The sequence below is a fragment of the Capsicum annuum genome, chromosome 9 (genome assembly GCF_002878395.1).
Source record: "Capsicum annuum cultivar UCD-10X-F1 chromosome 9, UCD10Xv1.1, whole genome shotgun sequence".
In the NCBI taxonomy this organism is placed as follows: Eukaryota; Viridiplantae; Streptophyta; class Magnoliopsida; order Solanales; family Solanaceae; genus Capsicum; species Capsicum annuum.
This window is the reverse complement of record NC_061119.1, coordinates 136,051,003-136,060,986: the sequence shown is the minus strand read 5'-3', so window position 1 is coordinate 136,060,986 and position 9,984 is coordinate 136,051,003. Positions and strand designations below refer to the sequence as shown.

The 9,984-nt window shown below is 30.9% G+C and overlaps 1 protein-coding gene across 4 annotated transcripts; it reads right to left on the bottom strand.

The window, feature by feature from the left end:
• Positions 1–264: 264 nt before the first annotated feature.
• Positions 265–4,212, bottom strand: LOC107842703 (cyclin-P3-1). Of its 4 annotated transcripts, XR_001666025.2 has the most exons (4): positions 4,042–4,208; positions 1,228–1,631; positions 592–899; positions 265–500 (listed from the first exon to the last, which is right to left on the bottom strand). XR_001666025.2 is itself a non-coding variant. In XM_016686659.2 (3 exons), the coding sequence occupies exons 1-3, from the start codon at positions 4,042–4,044 to the stop codon at positions 647–649; spliced, it is 660 nt and encodes a 219-aa protein (XP_016542145.1). In that variant the 5' UTR covers positions 4,045–4,212; the 3' UTR covers positions 265–646. The 4 variants fall into 4 exon arrangements, 3 of the variants coding, with proteins under 3 accessions (XP_016542145.1, XP_016542146.1, XP_047252954.1); XM_016686659.2 differs by having other exon boundaries at positions 265–899; positions 4,042–4,212; XM_016686660.2 differs by having other exon boundaries at positions 265–899; positions 3,922–4,208.
• Positions 4,213–9,984: the final 5,772 nt, after the last annotated feature.

The window sequence follows — 9,984 nt, the reverse complement described above, 5'->3', positions numbered from 1 at the left end:
TAGAATTTACTATACTTGGGGGAGTATGTGGTATCTCTCCACCTTCTCCTTTAGCAACTGGATTTCTATCTCCATGACATCTCATCAACCTTTGTCAATTGTTGTAATTCCAAGTATCACACTTCATCTCTTGCCACCACCTGGTTATTTTAGGAATTGACATGAACTGGTTTAATGAGGCTCAAGGTACCACCTGACTCGTCAGTCGCACCCCCTTAACAAAAAAATCAAATTAAATAGGAGAAAAAATTGAACGCCCACAAGTACCTGAAATTCTTACAATGCATTGTAAAATAAAACCCTTCAGGGTTCAAACTTTGGTTGTTTGAAGTAAGGTCTGAAATCACTAAGAAATTTCTACAGTAAAAACAAGCATGTCCCTCATTCTATAGGGACCAACATCAGTGGCAAATTTTGCAAAACCTGAAAAATAATGATACTAGCAACTAGGAAGAGGAAGCCAGGGTTCCTAGGAGCTACACCAGTACAGTAAAGAACACCTGCACAAAAACAAAAATGGGTAAAAATGTAAAAGAGTATATCAAACAATATACTCTTTAGGTTGACGGCGAGCATTTTAATTTCTTCCACCTCTGAAGGAGTATTGCAACTTTGTGACAATATCTTCGATCACCTTTCTAAAAGCTCATCTTGCAATTTGTGCACAGGTGGAATCGTCTTTGTTTGACCAACTCTCGCTGATTCTACATGCCTGAATTGAGCGATCGATCTGGAGACCTACAGTTCCTTCCTTCTCCAGGAGCGAGCAATAGCTTCCGAATGTCGGGACACTTACATGAAGTTGAAAATCCAGTCCAAACAAGAATTTCATCTCCAGCTTATTCAACTCTTTTGTGGTTACACCACCTACTCTTGCATAGTATGCATTGTTATAAAATCTGAAAATCATGCACAGCATCATATAAAGATTCAAATAAGCGAGGGTCCATTGCTGAATTAAAATGTTGCAACACCCTTCACTGTGTTTCAGGAAGCAAGCAGATAATGAATAGCATATATGAATGCATGAGATTAACTCCTTTGTGTTAGTAATCCAAAGGGAAAGCTTGCTGCATGTGGTTGGAACAGGGTTTCAGGTTGGACTCTAATACTCAACTATCCAATCGGATGACTAGTCAACATGACAATAAATCTCAAAGCATGTATAGCTATTACACATTTTGGTAAAGAATGAGGTATGAAAGATCATGTCTGATGTAAACTTACGCATCATCAATGAATTTAGCTGCCACCATCACACTTGTGATAAGTAGTCGGTGAACATTGAGGGAAGTTAAATGAGCACTAGTGCATTCAATGAATCTCTCCATGTATATGTGTGCAACCATAAAGCATGAAGGGCTGCAACATGAATACTTAAAAATGCGATCCAAGTATTGTTCAATACCGAGAGAGGGGGTTCTTGATCCATGAAATATTGTGATCACGTCTTTTCTTTTTGTACTTTCTAATAGGCTTTCAGTATTTTGAATAGACCTCTCAAGAAGTGTCGAAAGAAGCGATAGAACTCTGGGTTTTGCTGATTTTTCCTTGCCAGATACCTTCAGCCCCAATTTGAAGTAATGTTTCGAGCATATGACCTCAGGTTCAGGTGCCAAACTTCCCATGTCCTGGGGATCAAAGAGTAAATGGCCTCAATACACTTGAACATTACAAAAGAAAGTATAATCTACAATATATGAAGTGATTGAACATTCATAAGCGCAGATGTCGTGTCGCGGTAAAAATTCCAGCTGATCAGCCTCGGAATCGATCAAGGAGTTAAAAAGTAGGGAGAGTATCTTTGACTCTTAACCCTGAAGGTGGCCATGTTTAAGGAGATTCTCTAAATTATCGCCCAAAAAGAAGGACCAAAACCTTCTATGCTTGATTTAAAGTTCTTTGGCGAAGAAAGAGGAATTTAAAGTTCATAGCAAGAGACTGTTATATAACTTCTGCTTTTTTTGGAGGGGAGATAAGTAAGAGCAACTCCTTAAGCTTAAGCAAGACCACACCTTTATCTAGTACACGAATGTTCACGGTTTCTGTTAAGACTTGATTAAAATGAAAATAAAGACTAAAATGTACAGCATCGGAATCATTTTTTTAGCAGTAAGCAGGATGGTGAGCTTGAATTCTGAAAAGCGTCATCTCTCTAAGGCTTTTCGTAATGATGCAGAAAAAAAATCAACAAATGCTGATTTCTTCAGACAACAATGTTTATTATCCTTCATGCGTAATTTATTTTTTTGGGGGACATTGATAACTTTATCCTTCATGTGTAAAACTAAATGCATAAGAAAACAGGTGAGGTTATAATTTCAGGGAAGCTAGCTGACTCTTCAAACATGGAAACGTAATTCATGAAGTTACCATAATTGACATGCTCAATTTAGGGAAAGTCAAGTTTCTCCAGCTAAACTGCTATACAATGTTAGAAGTGCAACTTGTTAAATGTGATTATCTTCTATTTGCTCATCATTAAAATATACCAAGAGTTGCACATGTTTTTTCTCCATTAACCCAAAAAAAAAAAAAAAAGTTACACATGTTTGTTAAACTAACACTTTTACTTAAAATTGAAAATTAAAAACAATAAACAATTGACCGAAACATTGGTTTATCTGTTAAAAAGAGAAATAGAAATGTACAGGACTAAACTAAAAGAAACCATACAGTGAAACTATGAATTGATGAGTGACAATATGACTGCTTAATACCACCCAAATCATAACAAGTTACCAAATGATTAGCATCATACAGCACAAGATATACTCCGATAATGGCATTTGATTTTCAATTCTAAGAAGATATAGATTTTCATGAAGAATATTCAAACAGCTCATTTAACTTACAGGCAAATGCACTAATTTCTTGAAATCTCAGCCATGCTTTGGGATCTGAAATGAGTGTCGTAATGTACAACAGGACTTGGTTAAAAAACACACGGAGTACTAATCCATATGCACCATTCTGTCACTACATCATTTACACTAAAGTGTAAAAACAATTACGTCGGTCTAAATTTACTCCCATAAATAGCTTAACGAACCATAAATGTGTCATCCAGAAACTCTCTCCTTATTTAGTACTAGTCATACTGAAACAAATTCATCAACTATGAGATCCTACTCTGCCAGCAGCTTATACCAGATTCCACCATAAGAGACTACATTCAGTCTGAAATTGTCACCCAGTACCTGTGTCACATTAATTTTGTACTAGACACCAGGGGCGGAGCTAGATAGGGCAGAGGTAGTTCATCCAAACCCCATTTGATGGAAACTAGACTGTCCATATATGGTTAAAATTATTTAAATTATTTTCTATGTATATACAGCAGATGTTGAACCCCTTTGACTTTCTCTGTGTTTAATTCACAACCATTCTCCGAAGAAAGTGTAACAGCTCACCGGTCTAGCTCCATGGCACCGAAGTCATACTTTAAATCCCGTTAGTGAGAATCCTATCTCCGCCACTGATACACACACTCAAAAACTAGTTTAAACATTCATCTACTTAAGTTCTTGAACACATTAAATTCAGTTATTGAAATTTCCAACGAGCAGGTAGACAATTAAACTTAATTGACAGATCTAAAGGCATTGAGTCAGAATCTAGTAATAATAAAAACAAGAAGAATATCAACACAGCTAAAACTGAAAATTCTTTCTACATAAACCAACCAACATTAAGAATATGCTTCACTTCCCAAAAGGATAATGCATCAAAGCACAATATTAATAACTTCAAATTACCCTGAGAACCTCATTAGAATACTTTTTAACTTAGTAGCCAAAAAACATAAAGCATAGATCTACTTAACTATCAACAAAGCACAGAAGTAGCTAAAAATGTAGCTACCCAGAAAATAAATTGAAAAAAAGAGAGAAGATTAATAGAAAGAGAAAAGGGGCCTACAGAGCAAAGAGGATAATTCTTATTCGTGAGAGATCTGGTAATTTCAGTTGGTACTTGAAATTTCTACATTAGAACCCAAATCTAATGTGCAGCTAACAAAAGGGGGCAAGAAGACAATACCATATCAGGTGAGTAGTTCCAGTTTTGAGCTACCCACCCTGACCCAAGTTCACTATCTTTTTCCCTTTGTTTAGTTCTCTCTACTCTGTACTACCCTCAACCAAAATAGGTGATAGTACTAGTTTATTGAAAGAAAAAAGTGAGTAAGATGATGGGTTTCTTCCAACTCCTCAGTCTCATTTTATGTCTCCTATTATTTTGACCGAACATAAAATTTAAAAAATAAGAAAAAATTTGATAATATTTATCAGATTGTTTTTTATCAAAAAATCTGCTATTTACTTTTTTTTTAATTAAATAGAATTACTAAAGCTAAAATTATAATTATGTCTTTAAAATTTACTAAATGAGGAAAGACGATATTCTTTTTAAAACGAATCAAAAAAGAAATAACATATATAATTTGGAATGAAAAAAGTATTTATTTTTAGTTTCTCTTTCCACACACACCAAGAAGAGCCAGTTGGATTTATCTTGTTTTAGGATGCTTCACATGAAGAGTAAAATAAGATTTGGATACACACTATTATGTGTAGTAGAAGCATATGATGATATGTCAGCTTGATGATATGTCAGCTTGAAGAGGAAAATAGTTGTTTTAGGAGTAGTTTGGTAGAGTGTATTAGAAAGTTAATATATGTATTAGTTTAATGTATATTAGTAGTATCTTGTTTGATATATCTTTTTAGTTTATGTATAACTAATGTAAGTAATAATTATACGCTCTATTGTATATTGAGGTGTGTATTATTAATACCTCAAAATCTATGGTATTAATAATGCAATGGATCTAATACATGCATTAACATGTTTAAAAATACTATTACCTCTTAAAAAAATTTCTGCACCCTTTTCAACATATATATTGAGAGTATTATGTAAAAAAAAAAAATTAAAATAAATTATGTAATTCATATTTTTTTTAATATAGCGAACCAAATACTGCATAAGAAAAATATAAGCATAACTAATGCAAGCATAACTAACACAAACATTACTAATATACCATATTTTGCATTATTTTTATACATTCTAACAAACGACCCTTAAGGGGATGTATGGGTAAATGCAATACTCCCTTCGATCTATTTTATTACTGGGTACTCTTTTTTTTTTTTTAATTCGTTCTAAAAATAGTACTATCATCTTATTCTATTTAAAAAATATTTTAAAGCACAATTTTTTTTAAAAAAATCCTTAAATACAGTATTAAATAAAGAATGTCAGAAATAAGCCAAGGAAATAATATATAAATAAGGAAAAACAATGTGAAGTGTCGGTAGTCTGAATCTAATCAGAAAATCACCATTGTTTTAAATATGGGAAAATTAACTCTTTCATTACCGTGCGGTGCGGCGTTAGTCCCACACTCCCACAATATTTCTTTCTCCTTTTTCATTCGGTGACCACCGGATGAGGTTAAGGTGTTGTATGGTAAGAGTGCTTTATAAAATATAATACTCCCTCCGTTTTAACTAATTTTCTTTTTAGTCCATTTTAAAAAAATAATTTCTTTTCTTTTTCTATAATACTTTAATTTTAACTTTTCACATGACATATTTAGGATCACAAGATTAAAGGGCATTTTGGTATATTTGACATAATTTTAATATAAGACCACAAGATTCAAAAATCTTCTTTATTTTCTTAAATTTTGTGCTAAGGCAAAGTAGGTCATTCTTCTTTAAACGGAGGAAGTAATATTTATATCAGCTTTATATATTATTATTAATATTTTATTTGATATAATCTATATCTATAATCTATATATAATATATTAAAAGTGTGAAAACCTTTAAAAAAAATGATTCGACCCTTCATTAAAATACTCGGCAATAGATAATATCGTTTTTTCACCTATTTCGATAAAACCCTGATAAAATAAATATATGAAAAGATTAAAAATCCTAAACTACATAAAATATATGAATCCTAAAATATATAAGAAAAAATAAACAGTCCTAAAATAGTATATGTAAAGAATCACATTAAATTCTTTTTTACCTTTTTCAACATTTTCTTCTGATTGCAAATAGGTTCGTCCGGAGTTTTAAGCTTCTATATTTGATGCCTTTTTTTGTTTGTTTATTTATTTAAATTTACCTTCAAAATAAGTTTGTTTAACAAAACTTCGTATTGATTACAAGGTATCGATTACAAGTGAATTTAAGGTATGTTTTTTCTATTCTAAATTTTATTTTTTATTTATATTAGTTCTACTTCTTATTAAGGCGTAATTCGTGTTAATACTCTTTTGTCAAATCATACTTACATTAAAAAAAATTATTGAGATAAAAATAAAGTGAAAATCGTGATTTCTGATAATAGCAAACAAATCATAGTGTCAAAAAGTATCAAACAAAGTCATTAATTGACTAAAAGATAAAACATAATGGGAATTAGAAATTTCATGTGTTGATAAATCAAATTTATAATCAATTTCATTCTTCCATCACAGATAATTTGAATTCCTCTTTTTACGTTTTAGTATCGTCATTAAGACTCTAAAGTGTATTTTTCCTTTCAAAGTATAATATTACATAATTGTTATTTCAATGTCATATTTTTTTTAATTTTTTGTCCATATATTTATTTTATAATTTATAATTATTTGTCTTGAATGAGAAGATGCATGAAATGGAATGTGATTTTACGTGCCTTGACGTGAGCAGTATGAAAAGAGAGAAATAGAAAATCTTTTGAAGGGTAAGCTTTCCTTTATCAAGAAATTAGCCTTTCGTGACTTTAAATGGATCCGATTCATAAGAGCAGGATTTTTAAAGGCGGATCAAGTATATTGTTCGATATAAATGATAAAAATTTATTCTTTTATATACACTTATTATTATGTTCGTACACACGTGCAAATCACGTACACTTGACTAATTTTTTAAATAATGTATAACATTAGTTATATGTTCTATTTGTATTATGTCATACATTATTAATATTTAGAAATTAATGATCTTAGTATTATAAAAAAATTTAATAAATGCATTAGCTTAATTTATGACATAATTATTCCTAAAATTCCTCTCAAAATATTTCCCAATTCCTTTTTTCATGTTACTCCTCCATTTTGAAAAATTGATTAAATATACCGTTCATCATATTTTGAGGTCAAATTTATCCTCGTTATACTTTGGAGCGAAATTTATCTCTCTACTTTAAAATAATTGGCTAAATATACACTTCATCAATTTTTGGAGTCAAATTTACCCTCTATGTCATACTTTGAGGTCAAATTTACCCTCGTTATTAAGAAACTTTTCACATGTACCCTTTCTTTAATAGAAAAGCCCAAATCAATGTTGAACGCCTCATTTTTTAAAAAATAAAAGACACTCTAATATAACTCGCCCGACACGACTCGAGCCACCAAAAAAGATGCAAATAAATATACCCCTAGTTCTATTGATCAAATTTTTATTAGTGCATAATTCATGAAAATTAAATCTGCATCAGTGCACACACAAAAAAAATATAATCCCTCAGTTTATGGATCTGCATCAGTGAAGACACAAACAAATATAACCATAATTCAGTTCATAGATCTGCATTAGTGCAGAGCTCATGAAAATTGACATTTAGAAGTCAAATACAATAGATTAGGTCCATTGAATATTTTTCTAGAGGATTGAGTTAAGATGGCTCCTTACGTGTCAATCGTGACATCTTTTCATTCTTATATCTTTGTATACGATTTGGATCTAATAAATTTTTCATCATGTCATTTGCTCAAAATACTTATCCACTGATTCTAGAATCTACATGTACATAAAATTGCATACCAAATTTGAAATTTGAACATAACTGAAACAGGAGCAGAGTTTATAATAAACATTTTCTCTAGTTTCATGATTCTGCGTTATCCCATTTCATTGTACTTTTTTTTCATTTATAAACAACATAGTAGCTCTTCACGTCGAAAGAGAAGTATATTTGTTCATTATAAAAAATTAACCAACAGAACTAAGGAAAGAGAATATTTATTTGTGTATTTTTTGGGTCGAAATAGGCGGATTAAATAGAGTGTGTTTTATTTTTAAAAAATGAGTCATTTAACGTTGATTTGAACTTTTCTGTTAAAGATAGACTATATGTAAAAAGTTTTTTAACAACTAGCATAAATTTGGCTCAAATTATGAGAGTGGGGGTAAGTTTGACCCCAAAGTATGATGAAGGATATATTTAGCCAATTTTTTAAAGTAGAGGGATAAATTTGATCACAAAGTATGACAACAAGGGTAAATTTAACCTCAAATTATGACAAGCGTATATTGAACCAATTTTTCAAAGTAGATGGTAAATTTGACCCTTTTCCCTTTTGTCAATGGTAAAACACGAAATTTCTTCCATACCTTCTTCCATCCACTTAATAATCAAGCATTGTTGCTTTTCTCCACAAAAATTGAAGGCTTTAAATACAATCGCATAGTACCTAATCCAAAAAAAAAATAGAGCATTAATATAAAGCAATTTGTTGGTCCATGATTCAGGCTATTGATACCCGGTGCTTCTATAATCTTGAAAAGTTTTAAAGGTCAAATAACGTTGTTGCAAAGAAACTGTACAATGCTAAAGAGTGTGGAGGGTATTTTTGTAAACAAGATTTTTTTAAAAAAAATCACGCAATGCATACTATTTTTAATACACCAAACTAAATATTGGATAATAAATGATCACAACATAACTAATAGATATGAAGCTATGTAGAAAGATCCCCTATCGGGTTAAGAATTCATCTTTTTTCTGCCTCAATTGAGACTTGTAAGAGGTCAGACTTAGCTCCTACAGATAGTTGGATTAACCGGGTTTGCTTTAGATAAATGCTCTTTAAACTAATTCAATATCTTTTTCGCCTTATCTTGCTAACAGCCTATGAATATGCGCTTGTCAAAAATCATATTCAATCTTTGATTCCTGCAAGTATTACTAATGCAATCTATTCAACATTATTCTTATACACTCTACCAAATGACCCCTAATAGTCAATCCGCTTTATTCTCTTCTGTTTATATTACTTGACTTATGTTGATTATTCACATTTTTTTAAAAAAATTAATTAGAAGTATATTTATTTATTAAATTATGATATTTTAAAATTTTAAATTTGACTATTACTATTTTAAATTTTGACAAGTAAAAATAAATAAAGGAAATGTTAAGGGTAGCATGAAAAAAAATAATAAAACTCTCTTAATTTGTTAAATAAATAATTAAATAAAATATTTATTTTTGGCATAGGGGCCAAGTAAGGGAGTAATTTGTTTGTCCTTCTTTCATTTTTAGGCAGTTCCGGAAAAGAATGTCTCTTTTTTATTTGGACTAAGATATTTTGATGCATTCAACAAATCTTTACTCTAAGATCACAAGATTTAAATTTTTTCTTTATTTTCTTAATTTTTGTGTCAAGTCAAAACTATTTATCAAAAAATTCATTATTTTAGTTAGCAATAAAATTTATAAAAAAAAGAGTTAAATACAAGCGGAAAGTTCTGTCAATTTAAGACAAACCTCCATCGTTGTGGTTCCATACAAGAATATTATTTTCTAAAAGAAAATGAATAATATAAACAAGAAAGAGTTTTCAAGGTCTCTCTTCTAGATAACCCTAAAAGGAAGAAGAATTATAATAAAATATCTAAAGTTTATGTCTTCTATTATCTACAAAGACTTCTTTTATAGCCTGCAAAAATGGAATTATCACCTCAATATGAAACAATGGTACATTTGGTACTGAAAAATCTATCTTGTAGCACGTGTCTATGCTTTGATTCCTCGTCTAACACTGATTGGAGCAAGTATACGTACGACCTAAGATTGATTATTAGGCTCCTGATGATCACTGTGATCACCTCTAGTTATAAGGTGATCTCCATCAAGTGAAGCCTCTTTCGAGTGCTAGGTCATGTGTCAACCCTACATAGGCAAGTATTTGAG

What these genes read in the sequence shown, in the direction of transcription:
- LOC107842703 (XM_016686659.2), bottom strand. An exon ending in GCTAAATTCATTGATGATGC is followed by an intron (nt 900 to 1,227) that starts GTAAGTTTACAT and finishes CATGATTTTCAG; the next exon opens with ATTTTATAACAATGCATACT.